This window comes from Panicum virgatum, chromosome 6K (genome assembly GCF_016808335.1).
Source record: "Panicum virgatum strain AP13 chromosome 6K, P.virgatum_v5, whole genome shotgun sequence".
NCBI lineage: Eukaryota > Viridiplantae > Streptophyta > Magnoliopsida > Poales > Poaceae > Panicum > Panicum virgatum.
In genome coordinates, this window is record NC_053141.1 from 9,666,102 (window position 1) to 9,689,815 (window position 23,714).

Here is a 23,714-nt window from a genome sequence, read left to right on the forward strand (position 1 = left end):
GCCTCCCTACCATGTCCACAACCCGTCGCCACCGCGCCGATCATCGGCCGCTGCCCAAGGTCCCTCTTTCGAATTCCGTAGACCCACCATACAAGACCCGGCCCAGCAATCCAGACCCTGAACTTGGCGGCAACAACACAGTAGCAGCGAGCATCGCATCCTTCTACAACATCTCTGTTCGCAGCCACGTGCGAGATAAATAGATTTCCCCGACGTGACTGCTATTGTCTTCCATGGGCAGCTTAATGATGCCAAGAAAACAAGGCCGCCAACACTGATCGTGCTTCAGGATATTGTAAGTTAAAACTAGTCTAGTAATAAGGGAACAAATTAATCACTGTAGGTCTCCCATAATAAGATTAATGGAGAAATAATCTTTATGTGGATGTGCACAATCATGATTTAGATTTAATTCTGAATAAATAAAATGGATTTTGCGTTTATGTAATATCAGTATTTTAAATAATATTGAGTTATGTGCATTAAGGCACGATTAGCTATTACCTAATTAATCTTGTAGTTCTTATATGTCATTAAGAAGAATAGTTGGCCTAAATTCAAGAGCACTTTCACATGCATGTTGCAGATCCAAGTTGCCTCAGAAGGACAGCATAGATAAGGGTGTGATATGAACAAGTCAAAGAGTTAAATAGGCAGATCGTGGACACGTAACTTGGTTTGACCTCATACCAGATTGAAGCCTCGCCTGAATAACTCAAAAGTAAAGCGCTTGCGACAGTTACTCTTATACAACTTCTACCCCTGTTGGTACGGATGCATTGTACTGGACTAAATCTTCTATTACTCACGGGTGGTCAGGGATCATGCCAAGGTGTGTGACCCAAAAGTAAAACGTGCACGACTGCTAAATTGACAAGTTCATCCCCTCTTATGTATGTGATCTGGGCACAATAGATTGACCGAAGCACCGGTCCATTTTTCTAGTTTTCACATCCACCACCGTGCGCGCATTTGCCAGGGTCTCATATATCGTGTGACTCTCTCCATTTTAGAAAATTGGATCTTCTACATATATATATTAGCATTTTTTCTGTCAACTAATTTGTAAATAAGAATGAGGTCACTTGTTATTTTAATTTCTTTTTGAACCATATCGACAACATTAATAACTAGTAATAATTAACAAACACTTACCTGCTTTAAAAAATTTTCTGGGGATCTTGAGCACTTTTGTGATTACTAGAAATCTCCCTTATGTACTCTACTCCCTAATTTAAAATATTTTTTTTAGAAAAGGTGACCATCTTGAACTTGCATCTCAAAAAACGGAAAAAGGCATAGTTTTTTTTTCTAATGTCTTGATAACAGCAAAGAGAACACATCAAATCTGTTACTTGAGTCTGTGATACATGTGTATCCTCTTTCGCACACAAAAAGATGCATAATGTGTATCATTTTACATGCATATATCACAGCGCCACAGGCCGCGTATGCTTGGCCTAACTAAATACAATTTTTCATGAACGCAGCTGCTTGGATGTTGCCTGAGGAGCAGGTAAGGATGGTTTTGTGATAGAACAAAGTCAAGAAGGTGACTAGTCAGACCACGTAGCTTTTGATCTGGTACCTATTGATGGAGGACTATTTCATTCTTTAACTTGCAATATTAATTAAGTAACCAAACAAAATGTAACCACTCCAACTCAATGGCGACCAAGTAATCCTAAAAGACAATCATTCTGTGATTAAAATTATCCAAGAATCCTTGTCATTGTTATCATATTTAGTATGTACGATATGCATAATATGGCTATATATGTCTGAGTCTTTTTCATACATGACTTTATTTTAGGGACGGAGGGTATAACTTTTTAATTTTTAAAGTCTGAGATTTCAAATTGAAAAGGGAAAGAAATCTTTTGTATGACACTCAACACAAAGTAAGGAACGGGTATGAGTATTCCATCTTTGGCCAAGGAGCAAAGCGACCCGATCAGATTTGGTACTGCCGTGTAAAGATATTGACAATGATATGCTTTGAAAGGTTCATATAGCTCCTTATTTCATCAGCAGGTGCTAGCAACCAGAGATCGTTTCTTCTGTTGGTCCATTCAACTTATTGACTTGCTCAATTGTTCAGAAGTTCGAGCAGCTGCGTGCATGCTATGGCTATATAAGCACATCCCATCTCCCTGCATCAACAAAAAACAAACACAAGTAGCTGGTTGGCCTACTGCAAAGAACGCAACAGAAAAGGCACGAGACGAAAGAAAATGGCCCCATCCTACTACTTCCTTCTAGCTGTTCTTCTAGCATTGGTCGCATGTCTGGGCAATGCTTCTGATCCTAGTCCTCTGCAGGACTTCTGCGTCGCAGACAAGCACTCTCCTGGTATGCATGCTTGCACTTGCTGTAATTCATGTAGTTTTGATTTTAATGCAATAAACAAAAATCAAAACGGTAATCATCTGTCAGAGGGTACATATATATTATTGTGTATGTGTTTTGCTTCTTCTATTTGTACAGTGAAACTTGTTATCGTTTGCGCCACCCAGTTTCTGATCTTGTATATCTATTTTGCTTCTTCTATGCGTACAGTGAAGGTGAATGGATTTGTTTGCAAGGATCCCATGGCCGTGAATGCTGATGACTTCTTCAAGGCAGCTAACCTTGACAAGCCCAAGAACACCAAGGATAGCAAGGTGGGGTCTATTGTCACATTGATCAACGCCATGGAGCTCCCTGGCCTCAACACTCTTGGCATCTCTCTGGCTCGCATCGACTATGCGCCATTAGGTGAGAACCCCCCGCACACGCACCCACGCGCTACTGAAATCCTCACGGTGCTCGAGGGGACGCTCTATGTTGGGTTTGTCACCTCCAACCCAAACAACACCCTGTTTGCCAAGGTCCTCAACAAGGGTGACGTGTTCGTATTCCCCCAAGGGCTCATCCACTTCCAGTTCAACCCCATCCATGACAAGCCAGCGGTCGCACTCGCTGGGCTCAGCAGCCAAAACCCTGGTGCTATCACCATCGCCAATGCAGTCTTTGGATCAAAGCCGCCTATCTCCGATGATGTTTTGGCCAAGGCATTCCAGGTGGAGAAGGGGACAATTGATTGGCTTCAGGCTCAGTTCTGGCAGGACAACCACAACTAAATCAAATCAAGCATGGGTTTCTAGTATGAAAATGTTTGTTTTACATGCATTTTGTATACAATTACCTGTTTTTAGTTTATATTCTATGTTTGGTAAAATAAATGGCGAGTATTTATGTACTGCGCCAATGTTATTGTGTACTTGCGAGGATTACTGCCCTCTTTGGATAATTATTTAAAGTGAACATTGTATACAATTTATTCAAGAATATGTATTCATGTTTTGTTGGTCTGATTGCATAAAACAATAATTATTACAAGCCCATTTTACATGTGTGTGTGTAGCACATGGGTTTTTTTGAGCCCGCAACAGAAAATTGTGATTTGTTGTATATGTGGCAAATGGTCAAATAGGTAGGGCACTGGAGTCACAACTACAAAAAAGATTTGTAGGAACACTCCCCATTTTTCCAAGGGCGGGTCAAAAAGTAACCCGCTCCTACAAAGAGAGCGGGGTTACTGTAGCAACTGACTCATCCATGAAAATATATTTCTAGAGGAGGGTGATGGCGTCACCCGTCCCTGTAATGCCATCACCCACCCCTAGAAATGACCATCATTTTTTAGGGCGGGTGACGCCATCACCTGCCTCTGAAAATTAATTTTTAGGGGCGGGTGATGGTAATGATCCGCCTCTACAAATGGTATTACACAAAAAATTATAATTTTTTATATGATCTCGGATAAAGATAAATTTTATACCAAAATTGTAGAGCTTGATGAAGATCTAAAATTTTATAGTTGATAACTTTTTCATTTAAGGTCATTTAATAGTCCAAAAAATTATTATAAGTTCTCTAGTTTCAAAATCCACAAGTTTTGGTTTATTTTCAAACAACCTCGGATGTAGAGTAGTTGCATATCAAAGTTGTAATGGTAAGATCTAAAATTTCATATTTTATATATTATTAATTTAACACCATTTAGGATGACGAGATCATTTACTAGTTGTACCCTACATATAGTATGACTATATACTATCTCATACAACTCAAGTTATATTATAAGTTGTCATAATCCTAGGGCTATTAACGTTGCCAATGCAGTAATTGGACCAAACTCACTTCCTTTTAGAAACCTGGTTTGTAGAGCTGCAACCCTTTGAACAATCTGTGCACCGATTCAATGAAGAAAATGAATCAGGTGGGGGATGCCCCGCGCCCCCGCCCCGCCCCCCCCACCCCAACCCCACCCACCCCTCCATTGCAATTGATCTCACATTTCTATGAGAATAATAATAATCAATACTAAAAGGCGGAACTTTATGGATATATAAGAAGATGTGTATAGAGAGTTTCCAAGGATTATTTCAATCTCTATGTAACAACCAACAAAATGAAGTTTCAGGGGATGTTTGGTTTAGCCTCAGTCAGCCACGCCACAGTGTGGCGTCAGTAGCGTCGCCACGGCCGAGGCAACGAGAAAGCTTGCCTCACCTGCCGCAACTCACCACACTCGCCACCAGCTAAAGGATAAGTGAACAGAAGCAAAACGACAAGCAAATAAATGTGTGGCAGCCAAATTTTACTAGACAACCAAACACCAGTCGGACAGGTGTGGCTGCCTCACTTTACTCATGGCGAGTTGCGGCGGCAAACAAACAGCCCCTCACTGCGTTCATAGTTCTATACCAATTACGTTTCCGGCCTTGAAATCGTTGAAAAAATAGGCTTCATATGTAATCATTAATAACATATGATGTGTCGTGCTCGACCCCTATATTATGTTAATTAATAAAAAGATAAATTTCTTAAATTCTTCTTACAAATTTTATACGATGCCTCAATCATGGTGTGGTTGCCCATGATTTCAAATGTGGAAATGTGCATGATGTTCACAACATGGTAATAAATATAAACCCTAACAGTCTCAAAATCCTTGTGCACACAATTCACACGTACGATGGTCGTGCGCACTCCCCTGGTCGGTGTATGTAGAAGCTGAGGGTCACTAATCAGTGTAACAAGGTTTCAATGGATCGGATGGTAAGAGACAATGACAAAGTCCATTTGCAAAGGTGTGCTTAAGGTTGAGCTCAGAGTGTCCCAAAACACGAACAAGTCACCCCCCCCCCCCCCCCCCCAAACGTCAGATTATATTACAGTAGTAATAGAAAGCTAGCTTTGAAAGGTTGATACAGAGACCATTTCATCCGTGTCTACTAGAAAAGTCAAGCAGTACTGGTGAGTATTGTAAGCTAAGATATAGGTGACTGGTACCACGCTAAGATAAACAATCTTGAATACGCAACGCAACATACATGAGCAAAAGAACAGGTATCATTTTACTAAAAAGTTTTGCTAGAGCAAAAGAGACCACGTCTGAATAGTTAGTTGGCAGAGTAAAAACGATTAAATTTAAAGTTGGTGTAGCTTTGAAGAGTTCATAAAGGTAACTGCGTATACTACGTAGTTTCATCAGCAGGTTCTCTACCACACCCGGAGACCAATTCTTCTGTTGGTCGGCTCAACTTGACTGGTTCAGTCTCTCACAAGTTCACGCTGCCGCGTGCTGTGGCTATATAAGCACATCCATCTCCCTCCATAGCGAACCATCAGCAAAACAAACACACCCACCTGTGCTCAATTAACCAAATGGCCACCTCCTCTTACTTCCTTATATCAGTTTTTCTAGCATTGGTGGCCTCTCAGGTCATTGCTTCTGATCCTAGCCCGCTCCAGGACTTTTGTGTTGCCGACCTGCACTGTCCTGGTATGTGTGCACTTAGTTTGTCATTTTCTAATGTTCTTGTTATGCTATAAGTCACTTATCAGACAGTAGTCATTCGTTAAAATACACAAATACACACTGCAAACATTTATATGCACAGCCCAATTTCTTATGTCTGTGTATCTATTTGGCTTCTATAATCCATACAGTGAAGGTGAATGGATTCGTGTGCAAGGACCCTATGGTTGTTAGTGCAGACGACTTCTTCAAGGCAGCCAACCTTGACAAGCCTAGGGACACCATGAAGAGCAAGGTGGGGTCTAATGTCACTTTGATCAATGTCATGCAGCTCCCTGGCCTCAACACTCTTGGCATCTCTCTGGCCCGTATAGATTATGCTCCCTTAGGTGAGAACCCACCGCACACCCACCCACGTGCCACTGAGATCCTCACGGTGCTTGAAGGCACCCTGTACGTCGGGTTTGTCACCTCCAACCCAAACAAACTCTTCGCCAAGGTTCTCAACAAGGGTGATGTGTTTCTATTCCCCGAAGGGCTCATCCATTTCCAGTTCAACCCCGTCTATGACAAGCCAGCGGTTGCTATTGCTGCACTCAGCAGCCAAAACCCTGGGGTCATTACCATTGCCAACGCAGTGTTTGGATCAAAGCCGCCAATCTCTGATGATGTTTTGGCCAAGGCATTCCAAGTGGAGAAGGGGACAATCGATTGGCTCCAGGCTCAGTTCTGGGAGAACAATCACTACTAAAAACTATAACACGTGAGGTGAGGCTCAGTTCTGGGAGAACAATCACTACTAAAAACTATAACACGTGAGGTGATGCATATCTTGAATCTTCGGTCGGGAAGTGCATATGTGTTTAATCTTTATGTAACAAACAACAAAAGCAAATGGTGTGTATCCAGTCGTATACCAAGTATGTTTAAGGCCCTCAAATCACTTTAAAAATTAGAGTTTGTATTAAAATAATGTTGTATGATGTACTACTGAGTATTCCTTTACATTAACAAAGTGGTAAGTTGCATGAAGTTATGGCAGAAATTTTATATTGACAGCTGACTAATGATGCAATAATTATACATAATTTCAAATGCAGAATATGCATGAGAGCCATAACAGGGGGAGGGGGGGTTGGTCTTGTAACAAGGTGTGTTTGGGATAGCCTTGTCACTTCTAGACTTAACGAGGGTGGGTTCACAAAGGCGGAAAGACAAACCTATGTGTCATCAAACCATCTGCAGCTACCATTTGCACAATCGAACAAGGCAGTCTCCGTGCCACTTATTCACCGTCTCCGTCTAGCACCCTCCCTGCCTCCCCACCATGCCACTTACATGTCGCGCCATCTCCATGCTGCACACACTACTACAAAACAGGCCTTTGATCCTCACATTTGTCCCGGCTGCCGTTGGACCCGGGGCCAATGGAGGCTTTTATTCTGGGTCCAATGGCTAGCCGAGCAGGCGGAGAGTGCAGGGGGCTTTTATTCCAGTTGGAGCCACCAACCGGGATCAAAGACTCTTCTTTGGTCCCGGTTGGTGGCTCCAACCGGGACAAAAAGACCAAATCTTTTAGTCCCAGGTGGTACCACCACCCGGGACCAAAGGGTACCCCTTTGGTCCCGGGTGGAGCCACCAACCCGGACCAAAGGGTTCTTTACAGGTTAGTACAAAATGAATGCGCCTTGTATAGAGTCACATGTGACGCGTAGGGGAGATGGTAAGGAATCTGTGTGGGAGGCAAGAGGTTCTGAGTTGAAGTCCTGCATGGCGCTAAATATTTTTTTCGTGTGACAGGGACCCTTACAACCGGGACTAAAGGCCATTTTTGTAGTAGTGACACCACCTAGGGTGGTAAAGGGCTGTCAAATTTGACCGAAAGAGCCGAGCTCTAATTCTATTTAATTTTGAGCTAACAAATTAAAAGGTCTAGTTGGACTATGAAATGACCACTACCGCTACCACCCCTAGTCACCACCTCTCCCCAGAGCGAGGCAGCTCAAGGTCACGGTGCCGGCCGTGAGGAAGATGGCATCCACCTGCTATTGTCAGCTCCCCCACGCCGTGCAGCCGCTCTCCATTGCGCCCCCCATCTCTCTTCAACGCCCCCCACACCACCTCAAATCAAGCCAGAGAGGCGCCACAAATATACGCGGGAGGAATCGGTGATGATCGATGATCTTATCATAGGAACGAATTTCACAACGATGCAGCTCAAGGGCATTGCCATCCATGAGTAACTGGCGCTAAGGTGGGCAACAAATCAAGGCGAGGTAAAAAGCATGGTTAGGCTCTCCGCAGTGGACTCTGGATCGCGCTCTCTACACGTTTTACAGTTCCTTTTACCGCAAAAAAGTGCTGCAGCGGCACTCTGTAAGGCGCTCTCCATCGTTGCGTGCGGGATTTCCGCGCGCCAAAGCTGGCGCGGTAGCGGCCGCTCTCTACCGGCGACGTGGCGTGGGGCCCGCCTCCGTCCGTTGCTCCCGAGCATCCCTCCCGCGCTCGCCCATGGCCGCCCCCGCCGCCGCGGCCGCTCCGCCACGCCGAGCTCGCCCGCGCGGGGCTCGCCCGCACCGCGGCGGAGCGGAGCTCGCCACGGCGGCGCTGCTCGCTCGCCTGCGGGCCGCTGCAGCGCCGAGCTCGCCCGCGCGGGGGACGGGGCGGCGAGCTCGGCGCCCACCCAAGGCAGTGAGCCGGGGAGGAGGGGCCGCCGGGAGGGGAGGGGCTCGGCGCCCACCCAAGGCCGTGGCGGCGCGGAGGGAGGGGCGCGGCGAGGAGGCCGAGGAGGAGGGGCCAGGGCGGAGTAGCCGGAGAGAGGGAGAGGGAGGACGACCGCCGGTAGCCGGCCCTGCTCGCCTCGCCATGGCCGCTCGGAGGGGTGCCGCCCGGCCGCCGCGAGGCCCGCCGCCCCGGCCCCACGCCAGCCGTGCCGGGCGCCGAGGCCATGGGAGGAGGCGGGAGGAGCGACGAGGAGGGGCGAGGAGGGAGGACCGGGGCGCGGGGAGGCGAAGGGGCCTTCGGTGCGGCGCGTTCCCCGCCAGGCCCACCGCTCGCCGGCTCGAGATGGAGGGGAGGGTGGGCGGCGCGCGGATCCGGGGAGGGAGCTCCACCGAGCCATGGCCGCCTCCGCGCCTGCCTCGCCGGTGCGCGCGGGCCTTCGCCTTCGCCCGCCATGGCCCGCAAGGCCCGCCGCAGCTCGCGGCGGAGGGAGAGCGGAGGGAGGAAGGGAGGGGGAGGAAGGCCGCCGGAACGGAGGGAGGAAGGGAGGGGGAGGAAGGCCGCCGCAGCTCGCGGCGGAGGGAGAGCGGAGGGAGGAAGGGAGGGGGAGGAAGGCCGCCGGAACGGAGGGAGGAAGGGAGGGGGAGGAAGGCCGCCGCAGCTCGCGGCGGAGGGAGAGCGGAGCTCGCCTGCGGGCCGCTGCGGCGCCGAGCTCGCCCGTGCGGGGGGAGCAAGGCCGCCGCGCCATGGCCGCGAGGGAGCAAGGGCTCGCAGGGGAGGGGGAAGGGGGGAGGGGAGCAAGGCCGCCTCGCCATGGCCGCCGGCGGAGGCCGGGGGAGGAGGGGCGCGGTGGCGGAGGGAGAGAGGAGGGGGAGAGAGAGAGGCTGTGGGGGAGAGAGCGGGGAGGGAGGGCGGGGTAAAAAAAGGAAAAAAAAATACGACATGTGGGTCCCACGTTGTGGTAGTTGGTATAGAGAGTGATATAGAGAGTGAATGAACGCGGAGAAACTGAATATAGAGAGGAGAATCTCGATGACTAGGCAGGAATATTCCTTTTAGAGAGTGAATTTAGAGAGTGACGAGTGCGGAGAGCCTTAATGGTTACGCCTACACGCTGGCGTCTTGGGCTCCAGCTCACCCGAGTGCCAAACTTGTGGTGGTGGGCTCCGCCTTCATTTAATAATGTTTATGGGTCAGCAACTTGCCAGAGCCAATGGGAGGCAGAGCAGCTGCGCTGCAGAGCAAGTCGTCCGGCTTTTGGCCGGTGTTTGCCCAGACGCTCGCCTCTCTCTCTCTCTCTTCGTTCTCTCTCTGCCAGCAATGCTTTTATTCCTACGTGTCCAGTAAGTCATCTGCTGACGTCTACGTGTCGAGCAAGTCGCCTACTGATCCAGGCTTATAATACTTGCTCTAAGACAACTCTGCAGTCCGTGAGTAATTGAACTATGGAGCTGCTCTACTCTACCAGAGAAGCTGCTCATGTGCATGTTAATTATCCATGCTGTTGCCTTTAAGACTCTAGCATGAACATTACAACATTACCCGTGCCAGCTCTTTTTTTTTTGTAGCTGGAAAGGATACTCAATATCCCCTACTGTTGTGTTGGTGCGGCCCTGCATGATCTGTAGTAGCAGCAGGGGCACCTCACCAAAAGATCGACATTTGCAAGGGGCTCAATGAATACCAAGTGTATAGCCAGTGATTTTTGTCCGTCCTTCGCGGAGTGAAAAAAAAGAGCAATCCCAAAGCGGGCAAGGAAACTCTGATTATAAAGGATAATCACAGATTAATCCTGTCGCCGAGAAAAATGGGTGCAACTCAATCTGCACGTTCGTTAGCTAACAAAACATAACCGACCGAAGGCAATCATCCATGCCACACTTAAAATTTTAAAGCGCGATAGTATAAAGAAAAATGCCAGTGATAAAACGACTTGACACAAAAGCATACGAGCTAGCAAAAGGTAAATTAACGATACCATGACACGCAACTTGTTTTAGGATCATGGAATACTAGAATAGAACCACAGTGCACCATACAAGGCGCTAAAACTCTGAAGGACTACAAATCATATTTGTATAGCCTTCATGCAACGGTCGCTCTATATCTTACAACTCAGTAAATCACGCTTGCATCCACGCACCCAAGGGCTGTCTCTGGATCTCACTGCGCAGGATGGAAACAATTTGTCAGATTCTCATAGCAATATACATGCAAACTAAGTACATATTATGCAGATAAAAAGGTCAACAATGACTCGAGGCCAGTGGGACCAAGGTCGATGCATCAATTTATTTTGGTCTACAAGAAATAAGAGATAAAATTCAGCAAGTTTATAAGATCTAGTTTCAGAGCAGTTTACAAGAAACAATCCTAGGTTCAGAGCATGAAGGATTGTGCACTTTAGTTCAATTAATCCAGTTTCTTCAACTGATCTAGGCCCTGTTTCTTTCTGAATATAATCGGCTTATCAGTGAATATAAGCGACAATCCCACCAAACACCCCACTTATTTTGCTTATTTTCGCTTCAATGGGCTACAGAGCTTTGAACTACGAGAAGCGATGAGCGAAAAAATCTTCGTTCGGTTTATAAAATAACCGTGGCCAAGAGAAGCAGAAACAAATTGGGCCCTAGTGTTTTAACTGTTTAGATTTCTACAGCAATGTCCAACAATGGTCATTTCAGACGAAAGTACTCCCTCTGAACAAAAAGTACAGTTAAAAAAAGGAGGATATCTAAACAGTGAGGGTCCTGCAAATGTAACTCTAATGTCTTTTCGTACCAAATACATCAATACTCAAATGATGGCTGATACAAATCAGCCAAATGAAAATAATAAAGTTCCATCAAAACTAGTCAAATCTTAAGAGTTAATGAGATACTGAATTACTTAAGTTAAAGGAACTGGCATCTAAGAGTTGTGAAGAATATAAGTGTCGGAGCGCTTCTCCAGCCGGGTGGCGGATTGCACCCGCCTAATCCTAAGTGTAGGATGAGCTTGGGGGCTGACAAGGGATGCTCGATCTAGAGGCGTAAGAACACAGAAAGCACACAAGGATTTAGAGTGGTTCAGGCCGCCGAAGCGTAATACCCTACGTCCACTACGTGATGTATTGCCTGAGCTTGTGTGCAAGCTGGGGGAGGAGCTGAGCTAGTGAAAAGTTGTTCTTTCTACCGTGCGTGCTCTCCCTTTTATATGTCCAAGGGGAGCACATACACTGAGCGGGGCCCCGACAGGTGGACCCGGCGATGTATTATAAACTACATTTTGGCCTTCAACGCCTCAGATCCGGAGATCTTGTCGTCGGCTTCCATGCGTAGCTTCTGACCAGGTATGGTCTTAAGCTGTCTTGTCGGTGTAGAGTCTAGCCTCTGCAGCCGCGCGTCGAGGTCATGATAAAGCGCTGAACTACTGACTCAGTCCACTGTAGCAGCGTGCACTGTTGCTCCAGTCAGTAGCTGGTCATCATGACTCGTCGCCCATGGGCGCGGCGCTGCGTCTTTAGTGCTTGCCTTAGTAACTGACGAGCCGCCTCGGTAACTGGCGATCCACAGTGTGGACTGACAAAAGCTGCCCCGTGCCCAGCGGCAGCAGAGCCTGCCTCAACCACTCGCACTTAATGCGGATGGGTGAGGGAGCTTCCAGCGGAAGGCTTGCGCCCGCGCCCGCGCCCGCGTCTGCGTGACACGTGGCGGCTCCGGACCCCTCCCGAGGAGCTAGCTGAGCCGAGAGCTCACGGGGGGTCCGGATAGGCACGTGGAGGTCCCGGACCCACCTGTGGGAGTCCGGATGGCACGTGGAGGTCCCGGACCCACCTGCGGGAGTCCGGATGGCACGTGGAGGTCCCTGACCCACCTGCGGGGGTCCGGGTCCGCGGCCACAGGTGCTGAGCATTTCCACCTCTGGGACACGTGGTGACACCGGACCCGTCCCCGAACGGGAAGCGGGTCCGGGACCGTTGGTCCGGTGAGATGGAGTCGGAACCCAGGAGTCCGGCTGCTCGGCTCCTTAGGGCGTAGTTACGGATAACTACGCGAGTCTTGGCACAGTAGGAATGGGTACCCCAGTTGTAGGGTACCGACAGTGGCCCCCGGGCCCGCCTCGGGAGAGGCAACGAACCCGCAGGTGGGGCCACTACTGTGAGCAACTTGGCTGCTTCTGGCGCCCAGCGGTGCGCACCGCAAGGGTCTTGTCCTGCATCGTCCATCCTTTGGGTCACCTGCTGCATCATCACATTTGGACCTGCACATGACTCAAGGTAGATGCTTAGTAGCGTGCCCACGGGTCCCAAATCCTGTTGGCTGTAATCCTTTGAGATAGACAGCTAGGTTCAGTGAACGGAGCTCAAGAGGCCGGCCTTTAGGTTAAGAGAAAGTCCGGACCTCCAGGTTCCCAGTCCTAGGTACTACGGCACTTATTCACAGGAGGTGGTGCGTGCAGGCTTAGGGTACGGAACCAGACTAAACGGCTACACGGCTCCGGACCTCCCCGGAGAATGAGTGCGCTTCCCTGAATCTGCAGGTTCCCAGGGGTCCGAACCCCTCTCTTCCATGAGGGGTCTCGAGCTAAGTCACTAGCTAGCCAACTCAATTCGGACCACAATCACCACACAAGAGTAAGAAGCCACGTGGGGGTTAGCGCAAACAGAATGCGTAGATTGAAATTGGAATGTAACATCCTTAGAGGCGAACCGAGAATAAATTTTTCCTTTATAACTAGATGTACATGAGATGTGCGATGTAAGCCAGAACACGGGTTTATGAGGCCGGAGCTGTCCGGACCTCCGGGCCCCAGTCTTAGGTACTACGGTACTCGCCCTAGGGAGGTAGAGCATGCAGACTTAGGGTACGAAACCAGGCTAAGCGGCTACACGGCTCCAGACCTCCCCGGAGGGTGAGTACGCTTCCCTGAACCTGGTTTGCAGAGGTCCGGACCCCTCCATGGGGGAGGCTCACCGGACTGGACCACACGGAAGTACTACCTAGTTACTAAGGAAAATGTTTTATTCCCTGCTGTGCCTCTAAGGGTTGGACTTACAGAGATGTAGAGTCGGGAGCGGGCCACCGGAGTGGACTTGAGCGACTGTGGCGAGCGGTCTCCGCCGGAGCGGGCCACCGGAGTGGACTTGAGTGACCGTAGCGAGCGGTCTCCGTCGGAGCGGGCCACCGGAGTGGACTCAAGCGACCGTAGCGAGCGGTCTCCGCCGGGGCGGGCCACCGGAGTGGACTCGAGCGACCGTAGCGAGCGGTCTCCGCCGGAGCGGGCCACCGGAGTGGTCTTGAGCGACCGTAGCGAGCAGTCTCCGCCGGAGCGGGCCACCGGAGTGGTCCCCCCAGACCTGCTTGATGACGAGCTGGGAGAGCATGACCCGCTGTCGCCATCCTGCTGACGCGGGCGCTTGCCGCGCGAGTTCTGGCCCTTGGCGCTCGCCACCTGGAACATGGTGATGCCGAGCCGATGATCAAGCAAAAGCCAAGCAGCCCCTACCTGGCGCGCCAGATGTCGGAGGGCTTCTCCGCCGGGTGGCGGATTGCACCCGACTAATCTTAAGTGTAGGATGAGCTTGGGGGCTGATGAGCTTGGGGGCTGACAAGGGATGCTCGATCTAGAGGCGTAAGAACACAGAAAGCACACAAGGATTTAGAGTGGTTCAGGCCGTCGGAGCGTAATACCCTACGTCCACTGCGTGATGTATTGCCTGAGCTTGTGTGCAAGCTGGGGGAGGAGCTGAGCTAGTGAAAAGTTGTTCTTTCTACCGTGCGTGCTCTCCCTTTTATATGTCCAAGGGGAGCACATATACTGAGCGGGGCCCCGACAGGTGGACCCGGCGATGTATTATAAACTACATTTTGGCCTTCAACGCCTCAGATCCAGAGATCTTGTCGTCGGCTTCCATGCGTAGCTTCTGACCAGGTATGGTCTTGAGCTGTCTTGTCGGTGTAGAGTCTAGCCTCTACAGCCGCGCGTCGAGGTCATGATGAAGCGCCGAACTACTGACTCAGTCCACTGTAGCAGCGTGCACTGTTGCTCCAGTCAGTAGCTGGTCATCATGACTCGTCGCCCATGGGCGCGGCGCTGCGTCTTTAGTGCTTGCCTTGGTAACTGACGAGCCGCCTCGATAACTGGCGATCCACAGTGTGGACTGACAAAAGCTGCCCCGTGCCCAGCGGCAGCAGAGCCTGCCTCAACCACTCGCACTTAATGCGGGTGGGTGAGGGAGCTTCCAGCGGAAGGCTTGCGCCCGCGCCCGCGTCTGCGTGACACGTGGCGGCTCCGGACCCCTCCCGAGGAGCTAGCTGAGCCGAGAGCTCACGGGGTCCGGATAGGCACGTGGAGGTCCCGGACCTACCTGCGGGTGTCCGGATGGCACGTGGAGGTCCCAGACCCACCTGCGGGAGTCCGGATGGCACGTGGAGGTCCCGGACCCACCTGCGGGGGTCCGGGTCCGCGGCCACAGGTGCTGAGCATTTCCACCTCTGGGACACGTGGTGACACCGGACCCGTCCCCGAACGGGAAGCGGGTCCGGGACCGTTGGTCCGGTGAGATGAAGTCGGAACCCAAGAGTCCGGCTGCTCAACTCCTTAGGGCGTAGTTACGGATAACTACGCGAGTCTTGGCACAGTAGGAATGGGTACCCCAGTTGTAGGATACCGACAATAAGGAAATGGCATTCCAGTTCGCAATTCTAAGAGATCAACAAGCAAGAAAATCTCACCTGTTGTTGTGGCTGCTGTGCCACTGGTTGCTGCTGATAATTTGGATAGCCAGCATAAGCTCCGGCTCCATAACCATAAGCATTAGGGTCCTGAGACTGAGGATACCCATATGCCTCATATCCTTGCCCGTAGCCATAATAACCTGCATTAGCCCCAGCCCACTGGTTGGAATCCTGTTGAGGCTGGAAATATGAATGCATTAGCTTCAATTGATTGGTACGGAAAAGGTAAGTTAATATGCGAGAGCCAACCTGAACTTGTTTGTTTGAAGGGCTGCGACCCCAAGAAAGCCTCACATTCTGCCCTCCAATCAGGGTACCCTGCAGAATTACCAACGCCTCCTCTGCAGAGGATCTGGACGCACAGTAACAAAACTTTTATTACTTGGATGCACACAATCAAGCATATATCGACAAACCAAAGAAAAAGTAGAGTACAAATTCAGTCAACCTGTTAGCATATTGAACAAAACCACATCTTTTGCCCACAGGGATCTTAACATGGACCACTTCTCCGTGAGGAATGAAAACTTGTTTCAACATATCTTCAGTGACATTGGGGTCAAGGCCGCCAACAAAAATCTGTGCTCAACAACAGAGACAGGTTATTAGTAACTGGTTAAAAACAATTACCTGCAGGCAGGAAAATAGCGTAAAGAACGCACGGTTGTATTGTTAGGGTCACTGTCAGACTGAACTCCCTGGGCACTTGGTACTGTAAATAAAACACAAATAAAAAAAGCTTAATGTAAGACTTACTGAATATTGAGAATTGAGAATATAAAGTGGATGTGGATGATTATCAAGTACACTATGAGATTGAATAGTTGCAAAATGTTGTTTGGTTAAGAGAATCATATGCAGATATTCCATAACATATTGCATTCGCAAAAGAACACGCTTCAGAGTTCAGACAATCAGATTTACAATTACTTGCTTACAGGATATATATACCACAGTAACAAGCACAGAGAATCACAACCTGATGACAAAAGTGTAAAAATGTAAAGAAGTCAAAATTTTGGGGGAAGCAGCGCATCAAATATTGGTTGCTCACTTCCCAACCTCACATTCAAAGAATAATATCAGAGAGCACATTGCATTATGGGACTTCATCAGCTAAAAGGTCAAATTCTAGCAATTAATGTTTACATGCATTTTGTTCAAAATTCATTACTAGACCTTGTTACAGCATGAACTCATTCAACTATGCTTGCACCCAGTGTACCTAAAATCAGAAGTCTAAAAACGTTGACAATTTTGGCTTCATAAAGGTTGATATTAGACACTAGTAGAAAGTCAGCAACCAGCTACTTTCCTACTTCCATCTAAATTCATAATATCTTGGAAGAAAATACATCCACAGGCACAAAGCAAGAAAAAAAAAAGCAAATATTGGGATTTGTTCCAGGCAAGCAAATCATAAAGGTTTTTTTTTTCAGATGACTTGCGAGTAAGGCAACTGAATTCCACATGCTGAATGTGACCCCAAAATCTCAGGATCACAAAAGCCAAAAATCACACTACTTTCAATGAGCAAACAAGTGGAAAATAAATATGTCCAAATACATAAGACAAGGAAGATCAGCAGAAAAAACATCACCGCTTTTGGTGTTTTCTAGAACTTATTTTTCATATTTGTGTGCACACATTCAAACATTCCATACTGAACTCTAGCAACTCCCTTGAGCTAGTTTACTAGAGAAGCTGGCAGATGGGGACTAAGCATGCTTATTTGAAGGATCCTAAGGCAACTTAAGATATCCCAGGAGCCCAGGAGCCACACAAATTGTGAAAAGGTTTGATTATTGGCATCTAACATCAAATCTCCTCCCTAGAAAGGGACATGAAAGCTTCTGCAAAGAAGCATTACCAGCTGGATAGGCACACCATTATATTTGTAGAACATATTATATTGATACTTATAGCTAAACACACTAAAAGAATCAGCAGTTTGCATGTTTTCCAATGTTACTTTGAGGGCATCGAAGTCAATTAGATATACGAAAAGAAATGATTCGGTACTGTCAAATGGAAGTTTACCAAAAAGATCAATGTGAAATCTTGCCCATAAAGATGCTTACGCATAGCATCCTTGCCAAAAAAAAAAGGTTACGGAAAGGATGATGTAGGAAATGTGAATCCATATGAAAACAAGTGCAGGTTCCCCATCACTAGGCTTGAAGCTTATGCACTATATACAAGCACTCCAACTTGGAACATTTGAGTGGTAAGGTACTTACTTAAGTAATAGCTTTAATAAAGGAAAAAGGAAATAAATGGATTGTGGCAGGAAGGGAGTGAATGGCAAAAGGTTCTTAAATGGGTATTAGACTTCATAAAAGAAAGAAGAAAATAACTGGACTGTGGCAGGAGGGCAAAAAACTAAGACATAAAGTAGATACCGTAGGAACCGAGATCAAATTTAGGACATAAACAATTAACACTGACCTAACAGAGGCCATGCATTACACAAGACATGCATTGCAGCTCAAGTCAGTTCCAAGGCTCCCTATATGAAGAGCCTCATGGTATCCTGCTTCCAGACAATAGGAGTTTCATGAGTACTTCATCAGAATCCTAATGTATCAAATGATCCGAATTCAGGAACGAAATGCTGTGGAACTTTTGACTTGTTCAGGGACTGCAACCTAGTTTCAATACATTTTGGAACAAGTATGCAAAACAAAACCACAGGAATTGAAACTAGCATAGCAAGTAACAGCAAACGTAACACAGTAACAAGGCTGACAAATGAAATAGTCTGGAAGTCAGATGTAATTGTGCACAATGTTTTCAAATCGAGCGACTAATCGCGATTAATCGACTTTATCGGTCCAGCGTGCTCGATTAGGGTCCACAACTCGATCAGGAAGCCTGATCGACCGACTAATCGGCGATTAGAGGCGATTAATCGTCCGACTAGGGGTGTTCTCGATCAGGTTTGTGTAACTGGGCTGGTGAGAAAATGAGAGGCCAAAGCCCACTAGGGTTAGAACTTAAGAGGCAATACTCGCAAAAAAAAAGAACTTAAGAGGCAAGACTGGAGAGGCTCCCAGCCAGGCAGTCACCATTTGCTCTATATTCAGTACTAGACATAGAAAACTAGACACTTTCTTGGCCTGAAATATATATGAGAATATATACTAGTACTTCAGGACTTAACTCCTATACTATATATATATATATATATATATATATATATATATATATACCTAAATGTCCTGGACGACTAGGGTCGATCAAACCCGACTAATCGACCCTAGTCGACGACTAATCACGATTAGTCGTCTGGTCCACCCATTGTTCGATCAGACGATTAGGCGATTTAAAAACATTGATTGTGCAAATGCAAAGAAATATAAAATGCAGTTATTAAAACAAGATAAATTCAACTGGTCTTAAGTTATTCCCCACCTTTTTCTTGAACACCTGTAGCTTTCTTGTTTGCAGCTGGCCCAATACGCATGGGTCTTGAAGAACAGAGCATTCCATTCATTTCAGTCATTGCACGAGCTTGCTCATTAGGATCACCGAATTTTACAAAGCCATAACCCTTTGAGCGCATAGTTAGTTTGTCTGTTACAACTTTTGCACCCTTGACAGAAGGATAATGCACCCTGAATGTCTCTTGTAATATGTAATCCGTAACATCAACAGCCAAGTCACCAACAAAAATTGTATAATCAGGGGAGTCATCACGTTTTTCACCAGCAGTGGCCCAATTCAATCGGAATGGTAACTCAACATTGGGCATCATTGTTCCATTGTAGGTCTGAAGAACTCTTTCAGCAGCGGCACGGCTCATGAATTCAACGAAACCATAGCCCTGAAGCTGTCCAGTATGCTTATCACGAATAAGCTTCACAGATTGTACCTACAAATTCAAGAAAAAAACAGAGGATCAAAATACACCTATGCACAAAACCAAAAAAGAAAGGTGTGAAAACTACAAAAATAAGTAAATAATTACTGGGTGCAGAGGCAGCAGAAACATTCTACAATCAACCAATCAGCCAGTAAAAATAGAAATGCAAGGCAAAATTGTAAACATCACGGTCACAGCACAAGTACAATTTTGCTTTAGCTAACATTGGAAACAAGAGCTTCAATGCATCTGAAGTAAAATCTCAATGAAAGCATGGCAACAGTTTTCTTAAATTTCTGTGAATTCAGATTTGGTGCTACACGTGATTAGTGCCATAACATCATATACAAACATGCACAGAAATTCTAAATCCTCTATTAATAGTTTGACACCCATAGCATCATACTCCAACCCTAAGGATTCACACATGATCAAATACAGCATTAAAAATGAATTCACAATCGATCCATACTGAATCGAACTCTAACAATCCTACGACAACGATAAGCATATCTGATTGACATCTGCCAGTAGAGTGTAGAAAAAACATAAAGGGTTCCAAATCAAACGAATCGAATCGAAGCAAGGCACGGACGGCACACGGCAGTTTCCGACCGCGAGAAATGCGGGAGCCGAGAAAGCGCGTACCTCCCCTGTGGACGCGAAGCACCCGTAGACGTAGTTCTCGTCCATCCAGTACTGCAGGTCTCCGATCCACAGCGTCCTGACCTCGTTGGACCCGGCGGGCGCCGGCGCGGCGGGTGGCGGCGCCCCGTAGTACCCGGCCTGCGGCGGGGGAGGCGCCTGCCCGTACGCGGGCTGGAGCGGCGGGGGCGCCTGGCCGTACACCGCCTGTGGCGGGGGCGGGGGCGCCTGGCCCCACATCTGCGGCGGGGGCGGGGCCTGCTGGGGCGGCGGCGGCGCGTACTGGTGCTGGGGGCCCATCGGCGGCGGGACGCCACCCCAGTGTTGCGGCGCGCCCGGGGCGGGCTGCGGGGGATGAGGGGCGACGCCGGGCTGCGGCTGCGGCATCATGGCGGCGGCGCGGGCGGGCGAAACCTAGGGGGAGGCGAGGAAGAGGAGGAGGGGGTGGGGGTGGTCAGGTGGTGGTGGGTTTGGATCCGGACGTTTCCATGTGTGTGGGGCCAGACCACATATTTTGGTCGCCGCTGGCCGATGGGTGGGACCAGGTGGGGCGGTTGCGCCGCGGCGGCCTGGAAGCATCTGGGCAACTGGGGCCAGTAGTGGGGAACGTGGACGGTGGAGAATTTGAAAAAAAAAAGTTCGGATTTATTAAGTAGCAATGTATTATTTTACTATGAACTTTTCAAAAAAAATGTACTTAAGCAAAATTATTTTTCAAATCAGTTTTTTTGTTGTTGTTATTTGAACTACAAAATGTGGATCTTGATATGTTGAAACGACAAGAGAGCTTTATTTCATCATCATCACGTGTTTTGCTGCAATGTTGTTCAAATCACAGCACAATTTAGATCATGAGTTGGTTTGGAGAGGATGATGCACGTACTATTTGTTTAGTTGCATGGAAGCACCGTATCAGTACTCCCCCGTCCCAAATAATTAGCCATTTTAATGTTTTCTTTCGAAATTCATAAATTTTACTATGCATCTGTACATATATATCTTTTTGAATTTATAGACTTTGCTATGCATCTGGACAAGATATATACGTAGATGCATAGCAAAATTTATGAATTTATAAAAGCCAATACTACTAATAATTTGATAGGGAGGAAGTAGAAATTAATACAAAAGAAGATTTTCTCAGAGTTAAAACTAAAATGGATGGATAGACTGCCACTTTAGTAGAATTTGGAGTTTTGATGATCCAACTTTCAAAAACTAAGAATGATGCGATGAAGAAAATATGAGGCTGAAGACAAAATGTAGAAATTTGAATGACGATTTGACGGCGGAGACGTACTACTAGGTTTTATTTATTTATTACGAACAGATAATAAAAGATACTAGTGCAAAATAACAACAAAGAAGAATGGACCATACACCGTTTGGGCCATTTGGATTCTAGCAAAGGCCCACCAGCAGCCCATTAACAGTATATGGGCCTGGGCCCTGCATTGGTCAATCCATAGAGTAGCAGATCTTGCGGAACTCCTCGACGTGACCCTCCACGAGGCCGATGAACAGGTCGACGCCGCCCCTCGCCGCGCCCGACGGCACGAAGACCATCAGCCCGTCGACGGGGATGTCCGGCGCCAGCAACGCGCGCGGCGGGCCGGTGCCGAAGTCCGCCCGGTCGAACTCGAACCCCAGCCAGCTGTCCACCTCCAGGTCCGGGCTCAGCACCGTGCCCGCCGCCGTGGCGGCGGCGGCGGCGGCCGCGGCGAGGTCCTCGCCGCTCGCGTCCGCCGCCGCCCCGAAGTCGACGAAGGACTGGATGTACTCGGCGTCGACGCGCGCCACGGTGTCGCGGATCGCGGCGACCACGCGGCCGTAGCTCGAGCGCAGGAGCTCCCCGACCTCGAGCCTCGGGAACGCCCAGAGCACCATGTTGCCGAACAAGTCCGCCGGCAGCGGAGGGTCGGCCCTGCCCCTGCAGTTCACCGCCACCTTCACCTGCGTGAACTCCTCCGGGCTGAGGCCCCGCGCCGCCGTGACCTTCTTCCACACGTGCGCGAGGAGGCACTGGAACGTGCTGCACCGGACGGCGCCGCCGCCGCCGTCGCCGCGCGCTTTGAGCTTGAGCTCGGCGACGAACTCGGCGGTGAAGGTCACCGTTAGGTTCTTGACCTTGTCCGCGGGGACGACGGCGTAGGACCTGGAGCCGTGGCCGTCCCCGGCGTTGAACTCGACGGCCCGGTGGTCGAACACCGGCGCCGGCGGGCTGCGGGGCACGGCTGTTGCCGCACGGTCGAGGAAGGGCGGCGGAGCGATGAAGTCGCCGTCGTCGTCATTGTGGCCCGCTCGTACAAGCGTCGCCCACTTGGCGAGGAAGGTGCTAAAGGCGTGGCCATCGGCGACACGGTGGTGGCAGATCATGCCGATGATGAGGCCGCCGCACTTGTAGCGGTTGAACTTTACGTGCAGCACCGGCGCCCCAATTTTCTCCTATGGCAAAACAGTAAGTATGTATATATACCATCATCGATGTTCTAGTATTATTATATACTCCACACGCATATACTATTTGTTGGATCAGATACATTCTAGAGTAGCTACAAGCGAGCCAGCGTAGAAGAATTTTTTTCTCTGTACAAATAGATATGTACCTTCGGGGCCGGTGGGTATAGCTCGCTGAAGTGGTCATTTGCAACCACGCCGCCGGCGAGCAAGACGGCTTCCATGTCGTCGCCGGACAGCATGGTCGCCTCCATTACGAGGACGCCCTCGTTGTTGAGGTGGAGGAATGGCCGGCCCTGGTCGTCGACGGCGAGGCGGCCCGCAAGGTGAGGGTGCGCCGCGACGGCCCTGAGGAGGCCCTCCTTGAGCGCCCGGTTGCTGGGCGGCGCCGGCGCGGGGTACACGAGCACGATGGGTACGAGGATGTTGAAGGCGGCGCGGTCGAAGACGGTCAGCGGGACCTTCTCGCCGGCGAGCGGGTGCGGGGTGGTGTACACCGGCTTCACCATCGTCGTCGTACAGGCCGTGACCTCCATTGCTATTGCACTCTACCTCGTAATCTCCTTATTGATCTCCTGTGAGAAGCTACAAACTTTGCTATATATATAGAGCCAGATTGGTTGGATGTTAATTTTTGCCAAACCAAAATTATGACAAGCTAATATATTGGCTTAACAAAATTAGGGCATTGCCAAAGTATTGGTAAAAAATTTAGGTAGTCATTTGGTTTAGTGCCAACTAATACTCTCTTCTATTGTACGGAGTAAGGTTTAAGTTGCCATAATTTTGATCAAAACTAAATGATCAATTTCTAGGCATGAACTAATTGATAGCCAAATTTTATTATTGGCATGTCTTGATTCGGATGTTATGGCCAAAATTGATAGCAAATTACCAATGCAGCCTCATAGTGCACATTATCTCTAACAGCCTCCATCTAGCCATGGGTTGGAGCGACTCAAGGTCACTTGCTTGGGAAAAAAATTGCAAGCTCTAGATGCGCGGCACGTGGACTCGGCGCGTGGACTCTCAGAGGATCCGACGCCTCCTGGATGGAAAAACAATTGGTGCAACTTTTCAAAAAAAATAATAATTGATGCAGCCGGGCTGCCGATTCTCTCCAGTGCAGCCCAGCACTATATGGGCAGCACGTCGACGGCTAGAATATCAAATAGATATCAATATCTATATCTGTGAATTGGCTTGGAGTCCAATGGTAGGACAGTCCAGTGGGACGCTACCCACTAGGGTTCAAATTCTGGTGCTCGCATCTTTTCTTGGGATTTTCCTAAGATTTACCAGTGTTACACGATAAGTGGTAAGCGACGTTCCCGTCGACGACGAGGCGCCAGTGGTGACTTCGGGAATCTTCAGATCTGCCGGTGCTCAGTCATTCAGAGGTGCTCATAGGGGTAGGGTTTGCGTACATGTATTCATAGGGTGTGAGTGTGTGTGCGAGTTGTGGGCGTCTTCGTTGTACTGTGTGATTCTAAAA

General features: G+C 48.7%; 4 protein-coding genes across 4 annotated transcripts; 2 read left to right on the top strand and 2 right to left on the bottom strand.

Annotated features, from left to right (window-relative positions):
• Positions 1-2,163: 2,163 nt before the first annotated feature.
• LOC120713904 (germin-like protein 8-7) lies at positions 2,164-3,366 on the top strand. Its single transcript, XM_039999868.1, has 2 exons — positions 2,164-2,352; positions 2,560-3,366. Exons 1-2 carry the CDS (start codon positions 2,235-2,237, stop codon positions 3,120-3,122), a joined length of 681 nt encoding a protein of 226 aa, XP_039855802.1. The 5' UTR covers positions 2,164-2,234; the 3' UTR covers positions 3,123-3,366.
• Positions 3,367-5,241: 1,875 nt separating this feature from the next.
• On the top strand, positions 5,242-6,838 carry LOC120711640 (germin-like protein 8-7). The gene is made up of 3 exons (XM_039997235.1): positions 5,242-5,833; positions 6,001-6,577; positions 6,630-6,838. Exons 1-2 carry the CDS (start codon positions 5,716-5,718, stop codon positions 6,558-6,560), a joined length of 678 nt encoding a protein of 225 aa, XP_039853169.1. The 5' UTR covers positions 5,242-5,715; the 3' UTR covers positions 6,561-6,577; positions 6,630-6,838.
• Positions 6,839-10,411: 3,573 nt separating this feature from the next.
• On the bottom strand, positions 10,412-20,186 carry LOC120711638 (RNA-binding protein L-like). The gene is made up of 7 exons (XM_039997234.1): positions 19,766-20,186; positions 18,667-19,126; positions 15,915-15,964; positions 15,701-15,831; positions 15,502-15,604; positions 15,250-15,432; positions 10,412-10,696 (listed from the first exon to the last, which is right to left on the bottom strand). Exons 1-7 carry the CDS (start codon positions 20,150-20,152, stop codon positions 10,694-10,696), a joined length of 1,317 nt encoding a protein of 438 aa, XP_039853168.1. The 5' UTR covers positions 20,153-20,186; the 3' UTR covers positions 10,412-10,693.
• Positions 20,187-21,220: 1,034 nt separating this feature from the next.
• On the bottom strand, positions 21,221-22,755 carry LOC120711637 (tryptamine benzoyltransferase 1-like). The gene is made up of 2 exons (XM_039997233.1): positions 22,369-22,755; positions 21,221-22,207 (listed from the first exon to the last, which is right to left on the bottom strand). The coding sequence occupies exons 1-2, from the start codon at positions 22,753-22,755 to the stop codon at positions 21,221-21,223; spliced, it is 1,374 nt and encodes a 457-aa protein (XP_039853167.1).
• Between the last annotated feature and the right edge of the window lie 959 nt (positions 22,756-23,714).